At 40.0% G+C, this 23,530-nt stretch overlaps 1 protein-coding gene across 5 annotated transcripts in view; it reads left to right on the top strand.

Moving 5' to 3' along the window:
* The first annotated feature begins 2,349 nt into the window (after window positions 1-2,349).
* The window catches only part of LOC116393054 (pituitary adenylate cyclase-activating polypeptide type I receptor-like), a 26,627-nt gene continuing 5,446 nt past the window's right edge, over window positions 2,350-23,530 (top strand). The window contains exons 1-14 of one of the 5 annotated variants that reach the window (XM_031864968.1): window positions 2,350-3,647; window positions 6,969-7,153; window positions 11,206-11,302; window positions 16,003-16,113; window positions 16,221-16,321; window positions 16,410-16,507; window positions 16,669-16,801; window positions 18,308-18,461; window positions 18,949-19,009; window positions 19,629-19,698; window positions 19,813-19,904; window positions 20,705-20,788; window positions 22,114-22,243; window positions 23,079-23,120. In XM_031864968.1, the coding sequence (XP_031720828.1) occupies window positions 7,112-7,153; window positions 11,206-11,302; window positions 16,003-16,113; window positions 16,221-16,321; window positions 16,410-16,507; window positions 16,669-16,801; window positions 18,308-18,461; window positions 18,949-19,009; window positions 19,629-19,698; window positions 19,813-19,904; window positions 20,705-20,788; window positions 22,114-22,243; window positions 23,079-23,120 (1,215 nt within the window). In that variant the 5' untranslated portion in view covers window positions 2,350-3,647; window positions 6,969-7,111. Of the gene's footprint in view, window positions 3,731-6,968; window positions 7,154-11,205; window positions 11,303-16,002; window positions 16,114-16,220; window positions 16,322-16,409; window positions 16,508-16,668; window positions 16,802-18,307; window positions 18,462-18,948; window positions 19,010-19,628; window positions 19,699-19,812; window positions 19,905-20,704; window positions 20,789-22,113; window positions 22,244-23,078; window positions 23,121-23,530 lie in introns of all 5 variants that reach the window. The other 4 variants (XM_031864967.1, XM_031864969.1, XM_031864970.1 and 1 more) reach the window with 4 other exon arrangements.

Genomic DNA, 23,530 nt, shown 5'->3' with positions numbered 1-23,530 from the left:
GGCACTGATGAACAGCGAACTAAAAAAAAGCCTTAGAAAGAGCATTTCAACATCATGCGAGTCTATGCGTTACATATTAACTCGTTTTATCATTCTCAAATGAGTCCTGGGAGAATCAGGTTAGCATGACCAGTATGTATTCGCTTTTTCAATGACCAAATGAGATCGCATTCAAGGCAGCTCATCTCACATGGTAGTGATATTTAGTTGGTTGGTGCTCATGCCTCATAGAATTAATGACACATTCCTCACAAACCATGCTACATCCCGCCAACTGACTGGCATTTCTCCACATGCATTTGTTTTTAAGTGCAAAAAAGAGGGCGAGTGCTCGTAGCTGAGAATTTTCTTTTTGTTCATCTCACCATCTGCCATTGCGAGAAAACATTAGTTCCTTCTGTGCTGGAGGATCAGCAGCCCTTCTCCTCCTCCGTCATTCATTTTGTGCCATAAAGCAATCCAGCGGACCCGCTGTGAAATGTTAACTCGGTAGCACACAAAATGTAGCTGAAAGGCCGGTTGAAGCTGCCAATCGTCTTGGCAGTGATCTCTTTGTTTGTGGTAATTATGTTAGTTTATCAAAATCAACGATGGTAGTGAATTGTCAATGTCAAAATGCTACACACACAGGACTTAAAATAGATGACGCTGACTGCAGAATGTCTTGTAAAACAGGTTCAGCACCAACTGAAGGCAGTGATGTCCTGCAGTGAGGAACAAACTCGAACAAAATTGATGGACGGATGAATCTCTGCCGGCAAATACGGGTGTCTTCCCCCACTGCTGCGAGAAATCCAATGTTCTCTTTTTTTCAAACAAAAAAATCTAAATTCACACAGCAGGAAGAGCAAATTAACTCAAATGTGCCCGGTGGGGTTTAAACAAGCCTATGTTTACATTCAGTATAACTCACCAAAGGTTGAGCGTTGAATGCTTCCCTTGAGAATTAAACATTTGTAGAGCTGATTAGTTCTAAATATGTTAAGTCTTGCATTGTTTAGATTTATCTGAAGGCCTAAACTAGCAGTTTTCTTCCTCACTGTCTTTGTCGGTGCATCGTTACTTTTCTTTGAGTGTTGCTGCCGACAACTGTTGATCAGCAGAATTGCGTGAAATAGGTGGGATGAACGCGCATTAGCTCTTGACAACATAGCGCTCAAAATTGGGGAAAACACAGAAGGAACGGAATGAGTCTTTATGAAAAGTAATGAATTCAAAATTCAGAGCATATCTATGATTGGATGGATTTCCTTCACATGGCTCTTATCATGGCAACGGCTGAGCTAGCAGCTAGCGTAGCTAACAGCATACACAGTGCAAACACTGGCAAAAACACTTTTTACCAGGAAGGGAACTTGAGGGAACTTTGATTCTCTGTTACAATCATTTAAAAGCAAAAGCAGCATGTACAAGTATACCTTCAGTATTTCGTGTAGCACGGTGTTAACGCTAGTTAACAATGTGCTAATGTTTTCTGCTAATGTTAGCTCCACAGGTTTTTACATAAAAACGCAAGGTTTTAGAAATGTATATTTCCTTCCACCCTCTCCAGCTAACGAGTATCACCATACACAATGTTTAACCATGAGTAGCTCCAAATACAAACAAACAGCCTGTAAAATGAAGACGAAAATAAATGAAATGATTGCATGAGAGTCTTCAGAGCAATTTAGTTTTTGAATTCATCATCTGAATTCGTGAGCACTTGGATGACTTCAAATGACCTCCTGGTCATTTCAAACAGAGGAATCCTGGCAACGTACGTAAATTCAGATGAAAGGTTTTTTTCAGTGATTCAATTTCACTGTTTGGTATTAATTTGCTCATTAAAAAATAACCTACTATCCAGTTAATTAGTCCATATCAAATACAACAATATATAATTCAAAGAACCCTCCTCTACCCAACCCCAGTCCACTACACCTAGCTCGCTTTAATGTGAATATGTGAAATAACCATGAATCATATTCTGTTCTCTGGATCAAGAGGTCATTTAATAGCAAGAAGGTTGCTGGCTTGGCCCTTTGACACTGACAGACACTTACATTATGGTACTCACCATCAATGTCACTGTGTCCTTCAAACCCTAAATTGATTATTTTATGCTGTGACCACAATGGAGACAATGTCTGTGGAGACATTTCAGAAAAAAAACCAAGATCTAGAAAAATCTTTCTCTGTTTTTATTCTGCTCTCACACCGTTGTAATTATCATCACTATGTTAGACTGCATTTGTTTTCGCTGCCTTGTCTGAAGTTCATACAGAATTGGAAAGCAAAAACACTCGGAGCCACTGAAAGATGCAGCTGAGTGTTTTCCATGGAAACAAGACTCACATCATTGTCTTACTTGCTATCATGCTGCACACATAGCCCACAGATTGCTGAGTGCAGCTTAGGATTTTTTGAATTTCTCTCAATGGGAGCATTTTCATTGATGTCCTTGTAGCCAGAAACTGTGTTAAAATGTTCCGGGAACAGCACAAGACATGCGTCACTACCCTTCATCCAATCAGGCGTTTTCATGGATTCTTTTCTTTTTATACATTTTGATCAGGGGCGAATGTCTTCAAGTCAGTTATTGTGGTGTTTCCTGTCTTCTGTTTTGCTCTCTGAGAATATCCGCATCATGGCAGGGCTAAGTACTTTTTATGACTCGTTGATTTATGGCCAACCCATCAAAAGGCCTAGCTGGGTGATCAATCACTCAAAACAGTATCCTGCATATAGCTGGAAATTGTCTAGCCTGGATCCAGCTGCAGTTTAAGAAACTGAATAGGGGGGGGGGGGGCATTTAAAAGAAGGGTCTCTTTGAAGTCATTTGATTGACTTTCCAATAAGAACAGTAACAGTTTCTTCATAGAGAGACTCTGCCTGGCATGGATCAATCCTATTGAGATTTAATTAAAGCAGCTCTTAGTATTCGGACTGTTGTTTATTTGCAGATAAAATGTAATGGATTCTTGCTTTGAGCCCATCGATGCCCTGAGGCGTAAACAGGATTGCCAGCGGCCACACAGGCCCCTACAAATCCCATCCATGGTAACATCACTGCATGTTGGTCTAAAATGCCACAGTACAGCTTGACTAACCAGCATATTGGGATTCTTGTGGAACACATGCCATAATTCAGATGTTAAACTTTAGTGGAGATGTGAGTCACACACATCATGGAGCCGCCTCAGTGCCTCAGAAATTGCACCCAGCAGGGAACCGGACCTAATGCCTTCTGGAGCGTCTGAGAGGCGCAGGCGCAAATGTCAGAGTTTTATGAATAGTTTGTTTTCTAGAACAAAGTCCCACGCATGTGACGCGAAGACATGCAGATGGTTTTCCCTTTCAGCCCAACATCCCAGTGTTGAGACTTGTTTTTAAAACATTGCTCCTCCTCCAGCTGCGTTTGTAGACTAAACTGTTGTCTCACTTTGTTGTATCTGTGTCTGACGAGGTGCGAATCCCAAAGGAACCTCCTCCTCCTCCTCCTCCTCCGCCTCCTCCTCCACATCATCGTGGTGCCGCAGCAGCAGCCAACGCGGTGCTGTGTGCGTCCTGCAGCAGCAGCAACAACAACAGCAACAGCAGCAGAAACGGCACCTGTCTGTCGTTTTTTCTGGACGAGCTGATAACCATTTCAGGAGTAAATCAAGGTATTCTCCGAAATAATTCTCGGCGGGGATCCGTAAATACCGATGGCTGTGTATATATTTGCGCCTCTGAAAATTACGCATCGGTAAGTTCCTCTGACTTGTTTTGCACGCCTGGTGCTGCGCGCTTTGACTCATATCTTTGACTTTTGCTGCGGCTGATCAATTAAGCGGGCTGTCACCGAGCCCGATGCTAAATGATAAAGTAAACATATATTTCTTCTTAAATGCCAGTAGGCACGCTGGAGATGCATTTCGTGTGAGAGAGTGTTCTGTATAGGCGCTTTTCTTGCTGATGTTTTTTTTTTCATGTGCAAAGCGAAGGTCACCCACATGCATTGATGAATTAAACGTTGACGAATGAGAGGATGGGGGAAAGGCATGGGCAAAATAAGCCTATTGATTCTGCACCACCAAGGGGGGAAACATTTGTCACTGATTGATTGTAATTAACACTGTTGCATTGTTCTCCCACAAACTGTTTGTCATTTTGCAAGCTCTAATCTAAATAATAACAAAATAGCCTAACTCTAAATATGAATGGTTCTTGTAATGCAGCCTTCATGGCCTGTGTGATTACGGAACAGGAACATGAATTGAACGTATGAACAAAACTGCCAATAACTGTATGATTTTGATTGGCATACTGACAGACATGCAATCCCTTTTTACAGGCATTAACATACTTGCATCTGGGTTAATTGCAAGCATCCTCCTGTCTAACAGGGCTCGTTTTAAAGTGAAAATGAATTATTAATGCACCACCATGTTCAAAGGAATTCAACTCACATGAGGAGGAGGCTGATGTGTGCAGACATATCTTTAAAAATCCCTTTACAATATATGAATAAATAAGGAGAGCTTTTCCTTTTGTTTTTCCTGTGTATCTGCATCTGTAGACACACACAGCTTGTGCGCACACACACACACACACACACCCACACACTTACACAACCTTGCTTTGCCACTGTTAGTGGATGTGGTTCCCATTCTTCCCATCAAGGGTTGGAGTCTGTTTTGGGGTGTTCCCTGTATAGTGTTTGGTCACATTCAGTGCCTTACAGTTGGTTCAGCTATTATTTATGATTAGAAATCCTCATGATGGATACTGTCTTGTATTAAGAACTACTGGGTAAAATACACAATACTGTTCTTTCTGTAAACCCACACATCTTCACTTCCTCCATGTTCTAGGTACTGCTGGTACTGGACATTATTTGTTTGTTTTTTCCTTAAATTTGCATCCCTTTAAAGCTCCACATAATTCCATCCCTTGCTGAGCACAGCAAAGACTCTCCTGCCTCCTTGCTCTTAGGATAGTTTTGATAGTGGGCCCCTTCTGTTGTTTCCTGCACCACTGCTTCCTCAATACCAACACATTTTTACTTAATTTGGGGCCTCCAGACACATGGCTGCTGTGACATTTTGGGTTAGATGGAAATAAATGGAGCCAATTGGCACCATGTCTGACAAGTTCCTCTCTCCGTCCTTCTGTCTGTCTGAATGCGTGTGTTTTTCTGTTTAAACGTGCATCACGACAGTTTGATTTCAGTTATCCCTCCTCTAAATCTCAGGGTCTTTCCTCCGAGCACGGTCTGTCCTATTACTTGATAAAGCATCCGAGAGATGCTTTGGAGGTAATTGGATTCGGTGCTAGAGGGAAGGGACACAGAGAGGAATGTGTCTGTGTGTGCATGAATTAGCTTAGCTAGCTTAGATGTGTGTGTGCCTTGCTGTTTCAGTGGTTGTGTGTGTGTGTGTGTGCGTGTGTGTGTGTGTGTGTGTGTGTGAGCTGTGTCTCTGCTGGTGCTGGCCAGTGTGCTTTGTGTTTGCAGTGAATCATTGTGTTTTCAGGAAGCTGTGTGGATGAGTAAGACATGAAAGGAGGGGTTTGGGAGGCGGGGTTTAAAGGTCTGACCCGATGCTTATAAATTTGATTGAAGGAAATTTATTTGATCCTTCCAAATGTCTTACCTTTGGTAATCAACTTGTTCTTCATAAATCCATGCTTTTCCTCAAGGATTCTGCTCTAATTTAGAGCGCAGGTGATGACACATCCTTTGTGGTTGTATATAACCTCAGTGAAAAAAACATCAAATGCTTCCTCTGTGATTTGATCCAGGGGGTTTATATGAGTGTATCATTCTGTTGTGATAAGATATGAAGTGTTGCGAAAGAAGTGTGTTTGCGTGTGTGTGCGTTGAGGACAATGCAGTAAAAGTATTTGTTGTATTTTGTCATCTTTTAATCGTATCTTCTTGATTGATTGTTTGTCTATAAAACATCAGAAAATAGTGAAAAATGCTCATCGCTATTTCCAATATCCCAAGTTAATCATTAAATTGCTTATTTTGTCCAACTTACATCCCCAAACCTCAAGATACTCATTTTACAATCAGATAAGACAAAGAAAAGCAGCAGATCATTACAACTCCAACATCAAATAGTTCATCTGTTAGTCGACTAATCAATCGACCGCCTTCTTTTGACCGCAACTGACTGTGGCCTCTATTTCTTCAGTTTTATCAGTTGAATAATCTTTGAAATGATGAAATATAATGTAACTAAGTCGACAAATTGTCTTGTTCAACAAATTAGATGATTTGGGCGTCTGTGGTTTCCAGATGTAAACGTCTCGTTCATTTTTCTTGTAGACATAAAACTAAACGGTACGAAAGATTCATATCTCTTGTGCCAATCAGTGATCGCTGCTGACGACGAGTGGAAGCTAAAGAAAGCTGATTTTACAACCTGCAGTTTAAATTAATTCAGTTTGAAGTTCTGGGTCAATTTTGGATGAATTCAGCAACTAGGAAGCTCTTTGAATTCGCTACTGCTCTGATTCGTATCTGCATGTGAATGGCTTCTTCTCCATAGCAACAGCAGCCGAGGCTCATGGGTATTGAAGCATTTTAAGCCAACTCCTTGCCATAACTACGGACAAAACACAATTTCTCAGAAACATATGTAAAAGTATAAAAAATTGTGGCTATTACATGAACCTGTGGGATGGTGACGTTATCTGGGAGAGTCCTGTGTCTCTGTGTTGAATTATAGCAAGGATATCACTTTAAGAAAAACACTTTTTAAAAACTGAAAGATTTTTACTGCTAAGTCTTAGAAATAAAAAAAATTGTCAATACTCAAGTTTCCAAAACACATAAAAATATCAAATAATAGTAAAGACTCTCAAAATGTTATATACCAACATATTATTCTATCACATATCTGCGCATTAGTTTTCTTATTAATAGAACACAATGATACTGATGCAGTCACCTAACGTCTTTCAGAACCTTTTTCCCTCTGTGTGTTGTATTTCAGAGCCCTTGATGCAAGGCTGTGGTGACGCTGAGAGGAGCAATTTCAGTGCATCCCAGTGAACACACACCCAGACACACACACACACACACACACACACACATATATTGTGGAGCCTTTTGGATACCAGCCCTCCACAGGAGACAATGAGAGGCTACCTGCTGACTGCAATCTTTCTGCTGCCCTTGGTGAGTAGTTTCTGTGCATGTGTCTACAGTACGGGGGAGACTGGGGGCAAATGCAACACAATCCATTCCACCAATCAGAAACAAGCTAAAGTGATGACACTTGCTCTCTACATGCTCAGTAGGATTCTCTCAGCAGGATCATTTCACTCCCGCAGAAGTTTCTAACTAAAAACAGATTTAGAGGTATGAATGTTATTTTTTGGTATTTAACAGTATTTTTTTCTTCTGCTGCATTAAAGTTTACAAGTCTGTGAATTTAAGCTTACATCAATATTATCTCTGGCTTATTGGTTACAAATGAACAATGAACAACCGATGGTAAAATGTGTGTTGCTAGCTAGCATACGAGATTTTATGCTGCAAGATTGGTGGCAATTGTGAAACTGTGTCCCAACTGCCTCCAAGCCACATGGCCCCTATGTAAGGACCTGGAAATTAACATATTTCACTACATTTAAATGTTAAATTACATTTAAAAAGGGTGTTTTAAAAATAATTAGTTTGTTGTAGTATAGCAGCTCATCAATAAACACACTTTTTCGACAAATTAATGTGTTTTATATGTATTAAAACAATATATATTGTTAGTAAAGTGTAAATATCATATATTTCTATATATTATACATATGAGGTGCTTTTATTTGAGATACAGTGTGTTAAAGAACAGATTCACACAGAAACTAAATGTCTTCTTACCTGTTATTTATCAAGCTAGATTGTTTTGGTGTGACTCGCCTAGTTTTTGGAGATATTGCCCGTAGAGATGTCTGCCTTCTCTCCAATAAAATGGGACTATATGACACTCGGCTTGTCGTGCTCAAAGCGCCAAAAAAATACTTTTGAAAAACAGCAATGTCTCTTCCCAGAAATAATGACCCGGTTACTCAAGACAATCCACAGACCTTGTTGTGAGCAGACGTGAAACTTTAGGAGCATACAAGAGTGTGCAGCCTATTCTTTCTCATCTTCACATTTGGTTTATTTTCATACATGTACTCTGGTGGGCGTGTGCTTGCGTGTAGGCGCTGGAAGCGTGGAAATCACCATATGCTGCATCAGCACATCAGCATAAGTTACATGTCCTGGATCAGCTCTGCGCAAAGACAACTGGCCGCCTGTTAGAACAATATCAGATGGCCCCGCTGTCCTGAGAGCTGTTACTGCATCCATCTGCTGTGACTCACTTTTATCAGCCATCTCATTGAAATAAATAGCAAAATGGAAGAGTTGTGCAAGATGTGTGGGAGGAATTTTATACAGCACACTGATGCAGCACAGCAGCAGTTTCCCTGGTGAAGCTTCACAGATACACACAGTGTTTTTGGTTTATGTGACAATAAATGTAACTTTATTTGACGATGACATCCTAGGTATCATCCTCTATCTATGACTTTGATGATGATTTGTACTGGTACCAGTCTAATGATGGTCACTGGGGAGACTATAATTAATTCACAATGTGACCTTGTAGTAACAAACATCTCTCTAACCTTTAAGTTAACACTGCTCCCAAACATGTGTGACGGGTTCCTCCAGCTGACATCTTCGCACAGTGCAGTGTCAAGCTGACCTTCAGCGGCTGATGTGGCAGACACGTCTGTTCTGATGTACTTATTGTGCGTCAAAGCGGTCTGTACGCTGGGCAAGTGGTCTGCAATGTCAAATTTTAGTTTTATTATCTGTGCTGCGCGGTGCTGTGGGAGCTACTCACTTATCTGGTCCTCGAAAATAGCCTTGGGGAGGTTTCCGTTCAGAGGCTCTGCATCCTCCAAATGGACGGTTTATCTGGACAGACATCTGTGCGATGGAGAGGAGAGGAGTGACTGGGAAAGCCAAATTAAAAACGCACTTAAAAATAAAACGAATTGATCTGTCCCCTATGCAATGTAGTCATTGTCCTGATTTAGCACTCCTCAGTTAACCTGGATTAGATGGCACCAGCTAAAGGTTACTACAGGTTGCACCATTAAAACTTAGAGGAATATCTATTATCCATGATCTTTTTTGAATTGTGCGGTTCGAATTAGAAGCTTGATACCACTCTCATATCTGTATGTTAAATATGAAGCTACACCCAGGAGACGCTTAGACTAGCTAAGCACAAATACTGGAAACAGAACAGCTCGTCTGGCTGAGACTAAAGAAAACAAAATCTGCCAACTAGCACCTGTAAGGCTCACTAATTAAAAAGTTGTTTCTTTGTACAAGAAGTGTAAAAATAACAATTGGCTGTTTTATGAGTGGTTGTGTGCAGGATTGTTTCTTGGTTGGGAGCAATAACTTCCTGGAGTCTTAGAAATAGTCACAGCACATAACCCCTTCATAAAACTACAAACGTCAGCAGGAGCTACAGCTGCTCACTCTTCAGGAATAAGTGTGTGTGTGTGCGTGTGCGTGTGAGTGGTAGATGGAGGTGTGTAAAAGCGGGCATGTCTATGCCATAGGATTAGCCAATAAAAACAGCAGTAAATATTGATTGTTATTATAGTATAGCAGGACAAACATAACCTGAAATACAGGATTCTACATTAATACATTAGTGTAGAGCACATTTAATACTGTCACCTTACTGGCCTGTCTGCACTCATACCAAACAGATATTAGTCATCTGCATCCAACTATTTGTTGTTTCTGGAAAGCCTTGCCTACAGTATGAATTGGCTCCTAGCTGGTAACCTGCGGCTTTGCAACACGAATGCTTGCTACGGGTACAAAGAGATTTTTTTCTTTCAAGCAATGCCAGTGTGGGTTTCATTAAATAATATATCAAACCCTATTGACAACATGAAAAAGTGACTTCTTTAATCTCCTTTTTTTCGTGTTTGTTTTTGTTTAGCCAACATGGTTTCTGACCAGCGTCCAGTGTTTGACAAATGTTGTCTGGAAATGGAATCATTCATGCAGTGATTTAAAATAGAGAAAGGAAGTGAGTCCTAGGACATATTCTCTGTCGCTCGATGCTCTATCTTATCGAGGCAGCGAGGCCTGGAGTGAATTCATATTAGAGGGCCGAGAGATAGAGTGATGAGTCAGCCATGGCTCAGCGGGCGGGGACATATTGCACCTATCAGTTCACTGCGAGAGGGAAGGAGGGAGGTTGCATGAAAGCTAAAGGTGCAAAAACAGAGATTGGCTTTAAGAGAGCGAGAGGAAGAGTTCTGGAGAAGTTGATAGACATGCAGTAACTCTACTACCTCCGGGTAATTTCTTTCCCTCACTACACCTACTCCACTGTATTTCAAAGAGAGGCAGAATATGGGGGTGGTATACAAGTTTCAGAGGGATTTGGTGTGATTGCTCTAAAGTGTATGTAAATGAGCAAATCTCTGGAGAACCACAGTTTGGAACCTCCTCTAACAAAATCACTGATCCACCACCAGCTTGTAAACTCAGGAAGCAAAGAAGGAGAAATATAGAACAAAATGTTTTTTTTAAGAACACAGACCCAAAATATCACTCTGTAGGAGGATGAGTCATAAAAAATAGTTTTACATTTTAAAGGAAGAGGCTACTCCTGAATGCTTTGTCAAATATTTAACATACACCGGCAGGAAACAATTAATACAGGGACACGGGATAAGTTGGTCTTTTTCTCTCTGTATTAATTTGGGGACAACACTTTGACATATTATGTTGTTACATTGAACATGTCAGCAAACAGTTACTGATTTACACATCCAGCAGATACAGAGCAACATTGGCATTTATTTGCACTCCTATTTCTGACCACTTAACACGTTTTATCGCCTCTCCTTCTAACTCTGTTTGGGGCTCCACCAACTCATGAGGGAGTAATCTGTCTCACTAGATGCTCAATGCTCCACTATGTTCACCAGCTAGTGGCTAACTTTGTGTGGTTTGGTGCTCAGTGGGTTTATCAGAGCTTTTTCACTCAAAACAACTGCCTGCTGCTCCAAACAAGGTAGTTGAGAGCAGTGAGAGTGAACCAAAACAATGAGCACTTTCAGAACACTGTTCTCAGTGGTGCAGTGGTTCAGTACAGTCCATATTTATTGTGACACTGTGTGTGTGTTTTTGTTTATTTTCTCCAGGTGGCCTCAGAGTCCGAGCACTGTATCATCAAGCGTGAACATGAGAAATGCATGGACAGGATCATGCTGCACGACCCCAGCGACGAACTTGAATTAAGTAAGTGAGGATGTGGCCGCGAGTATGCATGTGTGTTCCTCTCCTCGCATTCCTTCTTTGTGCATAATTTGGCAAGAAGCCTCAGGTTTTCATGGCTCTGCCGCTGTGATTTAATTGTGCACATCTTGGGCTGCTCAGAAAAAACATTGCTGCAGATGAAAGTCGTGCATCTCCTGAAAAAAAAATCTAACTTTCCGCGAACGAATGATGAAAACAGGCTCTGTTTTTTTCCATTTTACTATCTGTCATTTTTCTGTTCATCCAATCAGTTATTGAAAAGGTCATAGAGCTTTAAGGATGAAAGAGTGCAGTTTTCTATCATGTTCGTATTACAATACATCACCTTGACAGGGCGCTATAAAGGACAGACCATCTGGTGGTATACAGTTCACAAACCAAATGTCTGCCTGTAATGTCACGCTGAGCTGCTTTCACGTTTCTCACATACTTTTTTTTCAAAAACACAGGAAACTTGGTGTGTGATTCCTGGAAGCAATTATTTTCTTGGCTATGGATTGAGGTTTTCATTAGCAACTACTGCAGTCCTCCCGCTGCTCCAAAGTAGCCCAACAGACTGCATCTCCCAGAGTGCACTGTGACTCATGGTTTTGCTGACAGACACGGAGCGCTTTGAAAAAACATGAAGCATTAAAGATTTAAAGATCTAAGACAACAAGTTAGAAGGGGTTTTTCATCTGCAGATCTTAAAGGTCTGATCTTCAGTCTTCCTGTGTGCTACACAGCAAACTGCATATGCTCTTTTCAGTGTTTTATCTTAGTTTTATTTTTGTTTTTAAATCATTTTTACGTATAAGTCAGTTCACTCTAGAATGTATGGTTGAATCAGACACGCTGTTGCTGTTTTATTCCCGTATTCCTCTACAACTTCTACAGTTTGTTATTGTGCCATTTTCAGACTGTATAATCACACATGTTCGCCTGCATCGAACCTTTCACCGATCCCCGTTTCCTCCTGTCCGTTCTGCTGATAGCAAATCGTTGGTAAGGAAATAAAAAAGCCTGGTCAGCAGAAATCAGTTGAAAAAGTTAAAAAGGGGGGGGGGGGGGGGGGGGAAAAAAAAAAAAAAAGAAAAGAAAAAGAGAAGGGGGGGGGGGGGGGGGACAGGGAAACAATAAATAGGAGAAAAGAGAAAGAGATAGGTGGTGGTGGTCTGCTTTTAGCCCGGTCAGATGATTTATTAAGACCCACTCTTAAAAGCATATTTCTTGATTTATTTGTTATTATACTTTTAATTGAGGTGCTCTGGCCTCAGATTAGTCTGCCGGCCGTGTACAATTGCTACATAATGATTTGCTGTCTGGTGCTGTAATCACTGTGTAGCTGAATTTAGCACACTGCTAAATGAATAGTTGATATAAAATGGCCTCTACACAGTGTTTATTATTTCAAAACTAAATGATCCTCGGTGAACAGTTTCTGGAAAGCAACTCAGAATGTAACAACTGCACATAATCTAAAAATGCATATGTAATAAAATCTCATAATACTCTTCATAGCAACCCTTCTAGTTTTACATGACACAAGTTTAGTCCTTAATTTCAAGCAACTAGACTTTGTCTTTTTGCTCTCGAGGACATTTTCATCAATGAAGCCTCTTGAAAAAACTACGAGATATCCAGTGACCTGGACGAAAGAGAACATAACAAAGACGATGCTGAATTCAAAATACTGGGAGATATTTAGCATGTGAAATATTTTTTCTATTTATTTAATATGGTATTTAACTAGTCTAGCACACATTAAAACCAAGCATATGCATGTGATACGAGCATGCAGAACAGTATCCACAAGAAGAAAGCAATCCTTGCGAAAGAGCATTTCTGCTTCACGTGCTCAAATCATGGATGTACAAAGAGAAGTGGATACCACATTGGAGGCGGGGAAAACTTCACTCTTATGAAAGTTGCACAGTAGCAAAAATGGCTCGACTGCCGGTTGGGAAATAGAGCATAGAACTAAATATTTGAGCAAGCACACTATAGCGTTTCCTCTAGCCTTGCCTCCCAGTAGGTCAGTCTCGTTCACATGAACAGAGGAAGTATAATATTTTTTTTTTTATTCGGAAAAATGATTAAATAACATTTATTTAAGTGTTTTCTACTGGGAAGTTTATTTACCTAAAAAAAAAAAGAAATTATTATTTACTGATGTGTCTTTCCCAATTCAAGTCTCTGGGAAAAGGTCTTTCTGGGCCCTATGGCGTCACGTGATGCATCTGGAAGTAGTCATTTGTAAATGTGTTGGACTGTTGGTCAGACAAAGCAGGACATTTGACGATATCATCTTGGCCTTCAGGAAGTAGTGATGGGTGTTTTTTTTACTATTTTACGAGTTTTTATTGGCAAAACAATTAATTAATTAAGAAAATAACCGACAGAAAGCTCTATTTCGCAGCTAAGTCGCATCTCTATTTCAATTTGGCAGCTCTTTTTTGAAGCATTTGTAGGATTCTCACAAAAGCAAATGGATCACATCCACATGCATATCTTTCCAGGATCTTCATGACATGTCTTTCCTTTCAGACTGCTTAAAGTAAAAATGAATGAAGAGAAATTAGCTCTGATTGGTATTCTGCCACCGTTGCACCTCATGACTCAGAATACAAAAACAAATCTCATTCAGTCGTCAGATAAGATCAGCTTTAATGAGAAAAACAATGAATGTCTGTATGTGTTTGTGTACACGTATTCTGCACTATGCATGTGCAGTATGTATGTGGATGCCATGCTGCATCTTTGCTGCCCGGCGACCATTCAGCGTAGGATTTAGTGTGAGATAGCCAGTGATGCAGACAGAGTGCTTTATTAAGCCGGTTACCTCTGTAGCTCAGTGCTGCTCATTTGGCTCAGATCTGCCCTTTAAAAGGTAATTGGCTTCGTGTCCAGCTCACCAGACAGAACCAAAACAGATTAGCGAGCCAAGCAGAATGTAGAGAAAGGTCTGCAAACACAAACACAAACACACACACAAATGCACGTCCAGGAACACAAACACACAGATGCAGCCATACTCAAAAACACCCCTCAAAATGCATGCGTGTAAACACACGGTGCCTCTGCAGCACCATAAAACCACCGGAGCATAAACAATGTGGTAAAACCTGGAGAGATGGAGGAACAGAGAGTGGAGGGATGGGGAGTAGCTGGAGATAAAGGACATCATTTAAGCATGAAAAGAAAGAAAGAGAGACGGAGAAATCAAAGCTGGGAGAGGCTGCACTGAACTGACTGTCAGGAAATGACTGAGGAAGATGAACAGAGGGAGATCGAAACAGAACAACAACAAGACATGGAAATGGGTTGAGGAAGATTTAGTTTAAGCTTGTTTGGGATAACGTTGGGATAAAACGTTCAGTTTGGATAGAATCAGATGAAATTGACATTAAAAAAAGGTTTAGGTGTAACTTGTAAGTTGTGTAAAAATCTAGTTCAGCTTAAGTAAACAAAAATCTTTGCTACTACTTAACCATTCACAGCTAATGCATGATGGCTTCTTGCTCCAACGCTTGCACAAACACTCACCCCTCTGTATTACATCTCTTACATTGCTCCGCCATTTAACTTCACCGTGATTATCAACATCTTGTACTAAATGTGCCGCCTTTCGAGTGCTGGAGGTGATATTCTGTTGGAGGCTGTTTAGTGGTGAAATTTAATTAGTAACAACAACAGCATGCTCAGTAATATGAAGACAAGAAGCTGATCGTTGCTAGTGGCTTAATATAAGAAGGAAATTTGCCTTGAACTCGTTCCTTCGTTCTGTGTGTGTGTGTGTGTGTGTGTGTGTGTGATAACATGAATTTCAGTCTGATGTTTCAGTTAATGTGTAAGTTTCAGGTTCAATCACTTACACAAAATCCCTTACGCGCACAATCTTTTTAACGTCTCAAGGACGCCTTGAGCGTGAGGATAGAGTAATGAAGTGATGACATTGTTGGACAGACATGCTTCTTCCTGCCAAGCACCACGTTCTGGTGGCGCTGCAAGAAGAATAAAAGTGCTCATAAGTGCTCAGCTTTATGGAGCTTTATAGTGAGTTTCAGCTCGTCAGCTTTGTGGACTGTAACTTTGGTTCACCCTCACTGCTTTCATAGAGCCGTCTTCATAAGGCAGCTGTTTTCCGTATGTTACCTTCCCAGCCAAGGGGGAAATTTACACTCTGGTGGACGTTTCTCCCTCCCTTTTCAAAATCCTATATCCTTGTCCCCCTCATTTTTATAGTGTCAGGGTTGATTTTAATTGTAAAATGTCTCGTAGCGTTGTTCCCTTACTGTCCAGCGGCCAAATTTAAATGCAAAAGGATCTGAGTTGATAAAAGAAAGTTGATACACTCATCTGAGTCAACTTCAAATATTACTGTGTGCTCATAACTATGGGCTAAATTACCTTTTTTTGCCCTGTTTTATTTGACAGGCTACACCACAGGCTGCTCTATCTTATTACTCAAGAGAGATAATACAATTTGAAAGCTGCCTCATCTAAGCAATAGATTTGTCCATTTGGATGTCAGGAAAATGCTCAATACCTTTGGAAATTAAACTCAAAATCCTTATCACCTTGGATACAAATGATTCAATTGAATTTGTGTCAGTATCATTTCATCACTTTCATTACAACAGAAATGCTACCAGGAGCTTTACACTGACCTCAGTGTGTTTGTGTTTCTCCTGTCTCCTCAGTGTGTCCGTGGATGTGGGACAACCTGACCTGCTGGCAGGCTGCCAATGTTGGCGAAGTTGTGGTGGTCAACTGTCCAGAGCTCTTCCACGACTTCATGGACCCTGAGGATGGTGAGGAGATCAGCTATGTCCTCTCATTTGATTTGATCTCGTGTGTATTTAAAAAAAATGAATTGCATTCGGTTCAGTTTAGCCCGAGGCTTATTTTTTATTTTCAGAGATGGGGAGGATCAGTCGTAACTGCACAGAGGAAGGCTGGTCTGAACCTTTCCCTCACTACGTGGATGTCTGCTTCTTCTTCGACAACATCACTAAACTTGTACAACCTCTTGAACCTCATCTGAATTTCACATTGCATTTGTCACAGACATACATGACTAACCCTCTCCCTCTGTCTCCCACATTAGGACACGTACTTTGCCTCAGTCAAGGCCCTGTACACAGTTGGCTACAGCACATCACTGGTGTCTCTGACTACAGCCATGGTCATTCTCTGCAGGTTCAGGTGAGCGTCACAAACTCAGGTCTCTCAAAATTGGTACATGATATGAAAATAGGTTTTATTCATGCTTTTCTTTGACCATTTGAATCCTAAACGTCATCACGCCGACTAGTCCACCTTCACAGCCTCGTTGTGTATACTCATGCTCTCTCTCTTCTCTGCAGGAAGCTCCACTGCACCAGGAACTTCATCCACATGAACCTGTTTGTGTCCTTCATCCTGAGAGCCATCTCGGTCTTTATCAAGGACGGCGTGCTGTACGCTCAGGAAGACAGCGACCACTGCTTCGTACACACAGTCAGTAAAGACATCTACTTCATTTATACTGTGTGGTCACTCAGAAGCCGTAGTACACACATCACATACATACATGTCTTGCCGATAGATTGCTTATCAAAGAAAGCAACTATGACCTGTTTGGTAAATATGCAAACAATGAATTTTCAGTACACAAGGCTGAATGTTTCAATACTGTAAAATTGAAGCAGATAATTGCAAAAATGAAGCCTTTCTTGTTCTACATGATTGATTCTCTGATTGCTGGAAGGGTTTGGAGTCAGTATAAGAGTGTTGGCAGTCGCAAAACGTTGTCAAGAATATTGTTAATAGGTTCCAGAGAACATAATTAAAGGATTTCATCAAAGTGCAGCATCTCGTTTTATAAAGGAAAACATGCGTGTAAAATGTGATCAAGCGCGGACTGTTTGAGATACAACGAGAAGTTCATAGACAGACGGATTGAAACACTTCTCCTCCAGTCTTCACTGTTTGATGCGCACCTTTTGAAGGAACTTCAATCACATGCAAATTTTTTACAAAAAAAGCAAACACGCTATTAGATGCCTAATATTTCCTGATTACAAATGCAGAACAAGCTCTTAGCCTTTGTCTGGTAACAACACACAGCTCAGCGTTGTTAAGCAGGCTTGATAAATAAACCTAATTAGGTACGCTAATGGCTTCAGCACGGCCAGTGGGTGGAAATCTTCTACCAGAGGCTCATTGACATGTCAATGGTTACTCTGCCCTTTTTTTTCAAACATGCTTTACCGTTGTCTCTATGGCGATCACAGGTCACTACTGTGGCCTTGTTGTACCATGCTGTAATGGGTTGACCTCACACTCAGAATGTGGACTCTTTCATTAACATGACATCATTCGATTACAGCGACCCACCTGACATGTAGCCTATCGTGGGTGGGTCCCTATAATGTTGGCCGTGACAACGTTTTTCAATCCACACATAGTTGCTAAATGCTACATGTTTGAGGGTAAATGCAGCGTTGTGCAGTTAGTCGCAGCCCTGTCCTTCGGGGGAATATCGATCTCTGTTTACACTGTGTTTTACAGGAATAAGGACGTTTGTCATTCTGACATTTATCGTCTTGAGCTTTTAAAAGAAAGGTTGATGATTAAACATGGATTCAACATTTTGAGGCTGCAGCAAAATTCTTTTAATGAGGATGAAACGACCAAGAAAGCTAATTTCTCTCCTATATCAAGAGCATATTTAAATATACCTGTAATTACGAGGGTATAGCAAATGGCTGACGGTACCGTTCATATTTTTATATACTTGCTCCTAGCTAACTGAAGGAATAGTACACTATATATATGAATGTATAAAACCATTAATTAAAATGTGAAAATAAATTATTTTAAAAAACAGCTAAGAAGTTAATCAAAATAACAGAAATAGACTAAATAGATATCATCTTACCATATTGTTGCACTTCTTTCTAAGTGAGAGTTCAGATGTTAAAGTCCCTGATAAGTTTCCCTCTTGTTTTTCCCCGTGTGCAGGTGGCCTGTAAAGCAGTGATGATTTTCTTCCATTACTGTGTCATGTCCAACTATTTCTGGCTGTTCATTGAAGGTCTGTATCTCTTCACTCTGCTGGTGGAGACTTTCTTTCCTGAGAGACGTTACTTCTACTGGTACACCATTGTAGGATGGGGTGAGTAACCTTTCCTGAGTAGTTGTCATTAATGGTCAAAAGTTGCGACTTTTCTGTCTAATCACACTGTAAATTCAGCCGTTTATGCCACAATTTAAACTTTCAAAAGTAATTTACTTACACCTATTTTGGGAAAAATTAGATTTTTATTATCAATTTTGTAATACTTAGAGGAAAAGAGATAGCACAATGAGACTGAATAAAACATGTATTCTGGATTCTCATCACTTATTCCGTACATCTTCATCCTGAAGGTCTCACTCAAACAGCTTTCTATTTATTCATTTATTTGCCAAGATCTTTGAGATTTCAGCCAATCTTGCCAGTAAATATAATAAATACAATTCATGTTGATAATAATAAAAGTATTATTACAGTCTGGAGACAAACATTTCAGCATTCTATAAATACAAATCTATGATAGAGTATCATTATGACAATTTTCTCATAATTCTTTTCCATTTTTTAATGATTACTGTTATTACAGGAACTCCCACCATCTGCGTCACTGTCTGGGCAGTTCTGAGGCTCCACTTTCATGACACTGGGTATAACTCCTCTTGGAACTTTACATTCTCTCCATGTCGACCATGTTGTTCATAGCATATAAAGCACTTGAGAACACACTGTTTGAGAGCAGAAAGGCAGGGACCTTCATGTCCAAATATTGAAATAAGATAACTTAAATGTATCTCGTTTTGATCCTGGTAATACAATTTCAGATGAGGAGGGGATTTACAAGTTCAGGCATTTAGGGGAATAGATCAGGGAGTTAACTTCCCTCATTGTTACACCACAGATCATTTATTTATGCTGAAAATGTTCTTTAAATCAAGAACTGATCATGTGTTGCATGGGATTAAGTGTCAGCTCGTCTTTATCTTTTATAATTTGCTGTGCATAATACATGATAAACTATGTGAGTGTAAGCAAATAATCATCATTTAGAATTATTTGACAGATTTTTCTAAAAAAGGTTAAATCATGATTTTAGCCCAGCTTCCATTTTACATCCTCCTCTCCTTTCCAACCCTTTCCTCCACCATCCTTATTCTGCAAATGGCCACTTGCTTGACGTATTGTATGATGCTATTTTTTTTTTTCCAAGTACTGATATAGAGTGTTGAATGATAATTGAAACCCACTGTTCTCCTCGTTGTCCTCCAGATGCTGGGATACAAATGAGAACACTGCCCTCTGGTGGGTGATCAAAGGACCAGTCGTGGCCTCCATTATGGTAAAACGGATGCTAATGTGTACTTGTGTCTACATTTGTACACATGCTCTGCTATTGCTTAACCGACTGTAGTGTAATTTATGACAACAAGATTTATGTTATTTGTTTTCTCAGATCAACTTTGTCCTCTTCGTCGGAATAATCATCATCCTGGTGCAGAAGCTGCAGTCCCCTGACATCGGAGGGAACGAATCGAGCATTTACCTGTAAGTTCCAATCAGCAAATTCATTATCTCCATCGTTGTATGTCTTCAGAAATGAGATGAAAAATTCCTTTATTGCAGTAGACATGAGCCCTGTAGTTTATTTTGGGTCAATCGTCCTGCTGTAAATACTCACCACAGCCTCAAATGTGACTTAATGCGCAGCTAAAGTAATCCCCCAAATGAATGAGTCCTTAACATAAATGTAACTACTTGTACAGATTTGCAGAAGGAACAAATAGGCTTGGGACTGAGCGCCTCTGACAGGGTGGAGAAGTTAGAAGTATTGAGCGACGGACTAAAACATTGTTGATTTTGGTCTTTTCATGGGATTTGTTGATGATAAAAAAAGTATAGAATATTGTTTCTTTTTCTTTGGATCAGTATGTCCCCTTTAAATATACTATCTAATACTAAATTAACATTTCATAAACAGGAACCATGTGTTATTTAATGTTTTTTTTTATCCATAGCAGTTTTATTTTCACATTCCTGTCATTAAACCTCCAATGTGTCATCTTAGACACTTTTCAGAATATATTAATTTGTAGTACCTGTTGGCAGGAAGCGTGAACCTCATTATGGAGTTGTACTGTAGCCAGACATCACTCCTGTTCTGCTCCCACCGGACGGCGTCTTTTGAGGCTCTGCAGATAATGTCATTCTCATCTGTTGCCTAGACCTGTGCGTGCGTGACCAAGTGTGAAAACGTGTGTGTGTGTTGTGTGAGACTGTGTGTCTGTGTCCCTAAAGACACTGTCTCTGTCTTTGTTGTATTGTTGTGTTGTCTTTGTGCTGTGTAGCAGCTGTGCTCAGAAATGCTTCAGTGAGCCCACACAGGCTGTTCAACATTCGTGCAGGATGTCAGAGTTATCCACCATCACACTGTAAGTGTGTGTGTCTGTGTGTGTGTGTGTGTGTGTGTGTGCGCGTGTGTGAGTGTGTGTGTGCGAGTGTGCGTGTGTGTGTGCGTGTGTGTGCGTGTTTGCCCACCGACACACGTTTGTGCGTGTTTGTCGAGTGTCGACTGCATGTGTGTATATGGTGTGTGCTTTACACCAGGGGTTCTTAAATGCATTCTCACACACACATGTTTGTACTTCTATACTTGTGGGGACCCTTATTGACATACTACATCCTCTAGCCTCTAACCATAACCATCACTGAACCTAAACTTAACTCTAACATGAACCTTCAAACCAAGTCTTAGCTCTCCAACAGGCCTTTGAAGGTTCTGCCCAAAGTGGGCGCGGCTGAATTGTCCTCACTAAAACTTAACCGGTCCTCACAAAGGTAGACACACAAGAATGTATACATACACAGCATTAAGTTAATCTGTGTTGCACTGTGTGCCTCGCATCATTTTAAGGTGTCATTTGTTGTTTGTTTCTGTGTATTTCCATTTGTTATCTGTATGTCAGACACCATGTTTTACTGCATGATGCAGACACTGCTAAGATAAGGACACAATTAATAATCTATATGACCACAGGGATAGATTGTACATGTCAACAGTTATGTGTTTCTCTTCTCAGTCTCGATCTTGTGATCATTTTCACCTAAAACCGGATTAGTACACTAAATCTAAGCTCAGATTTAAAGGATAAGACTTGTCTTATTCTATATTCTTATTGTCAAAAAATCCCATAAAGGACCAGAACCAACTAAGTTCAACAACACTATTTAGTTTCTGATTTCCTTGCCACATCCCCGTATCAATTTGATCTTACTGAAGATATAGGTTTTTTTTAAATATATTTCCTTGGCATTGTAAACAAACAAGTAAATAATTAGTGCTCTAGTGACTATTTATGTCAGTGAGACAGCGTATGTGGAATTGGCTCATAATAAACTACAGGCTACAGGTTTATCATGATAAAGAAACAAGTGACCCAGCTCATTAATGTTTATTATTAGATATTAGACTTTGGCTACACAGACAATACCTGATAGTGGGATCAATTAATTATTGATTTTAGTTTTAATGCGATTTGTTGACAATAAGGAGTATAAAAAAAAAAATCTCCCGCCTTATCCTTAAAAGCGAACACTAAAATAATCATAAAATTGTGACTGAGCCTGCATTTTAAACAACATTTGTCATAACATTGCAACATTAGCTCTGTTCTTGCATCACGTCCAGTTGTCCAGCATCAGTAACACATGACTTATTAAACTCTGTGTGTGTGTGTGTGTGTGTGTGTGTTTGTAGGCGTCTGGCGCGCTCCACCCTCCTGCTCATCCCTCTCTTTGGTATTCACTACACTGTGTTCGCCTTCTCACCTGAAGATGTCAGCAAGAGAGAGAGACTGGTCTTTGAACTGGGACTGGGATCCTTCCAGGTATGCTCGAACGTCCGGTTTCAATTTAAGAGAAATATGAGATGATGAATGAGAGAACATAACGGGATGATAAATATAAACTAAATAAAAATACCTTGATTTCCACAGCTATGCAGCGAGCTTTACACACTTCCAATAATGGAGAGCCGTTGGGCTTTGAAGTTTTTCCAAGCAATTGCAGGCACAAAATTGGACAACAAGTTTAACATTATTGATTACAAATTAAAAGAAGTCAAACATTCGCTACTTCCAGCTGAGGATTTGCTGCTTTTTCTTTGTCTTATTTGAGTGAATTGATTTTTAATTTTTTATTTGGACTGATGGTTAAACAATATGAACAGTTTGAATCACTTTTGGGAAATTGTGATAAGAATTTAAAGCTATTTTCCTATTTTGTAGTCGGTGTAAGCATGTAACATACGCCATGAAATCATTCACTCAAGACTTCATTTTTGCCAATTTGTATGAATTTGATATTGGGTATCGACACCTCTGCAACAATTAAAATAATAAACAAATCTTTACAGGGAAATATAAACTTTTGTTTAACCAGCAGCTCTGTAGTATGTCATACAAAATTCTACAGAAGGGTAGTCACGAGTCACGACGCGGTCTTTACTGATTGCACATTACATTTCCTGGATACTGAAGTTGACATTTTTTCAAACGCTTACTTCTGCTATTCAGAGCTGACAGCACACACTGCTTTGGAGTATAGCTTTTATCCATCCCCACAGTCACTCTTTTTGATACGTCTTTAGCCTTGGTTGATAAGGATGCAGTTATTTTTAAGCTGTTTTTCTCTATAATTTGTGTTCTCTTGTCTCCTCCTCAGGGCTTTGTTGTAGCTGTCCTTTACTGTTTCCTCAATGGAGAGGTAAGCTTTTACTCCCATTGATAAACAGTTTCCCTTTGTGATATTTTACTCGGCTTCTGGTTTTTTTCTGACACTTATTAATACCAGAAATGCTCTTAGTGGTATTTGTGATGAAGATAGCACTTGAACATATTTTAGGATAGATGTCTCTAAATACTGCAAACGGTAACACTTTACTTTAAGCCCTCTATTTAACATGTATAATATATACAAACATTAAATTACTTATAACAGCCATTCCCAAAGACTAGGTCGGGACCCACAGGTCTTCTATTTAACATGTGTGCCTGCAGTACAACTTTGAGTCAAAAAAGGAAAATTGTAGCCTACTTATGACATCACATCTTATATAAAAGGCTAGCGGACATTTGTTCAATTGATGAGAGGGAAAAAAACAAGAGCCTGTTAAC

Source organism: Anarrhichthys ocellatus, unplaced genomic scaffold (assembly GCF_004355925.1).
Source record: "Anarrhichthys ocellatus isolate YVR2014 unplaced genomic scaffold, GSC_Weel_1.0 scaffold32, whole genome shotgun sequence".
In the NCBI taxonomy this organism is placed as follows: domain Eukaryota; kingdom Metazoa; phylum Chordata; class Actinopteri; order Perciformes; family Anarhichadidae; genus Anarrhichthys; species Anarrhichthys ocellatus.
This window is presented reverse-complemented; position numbering and strand designations above follow the sequence as displayed.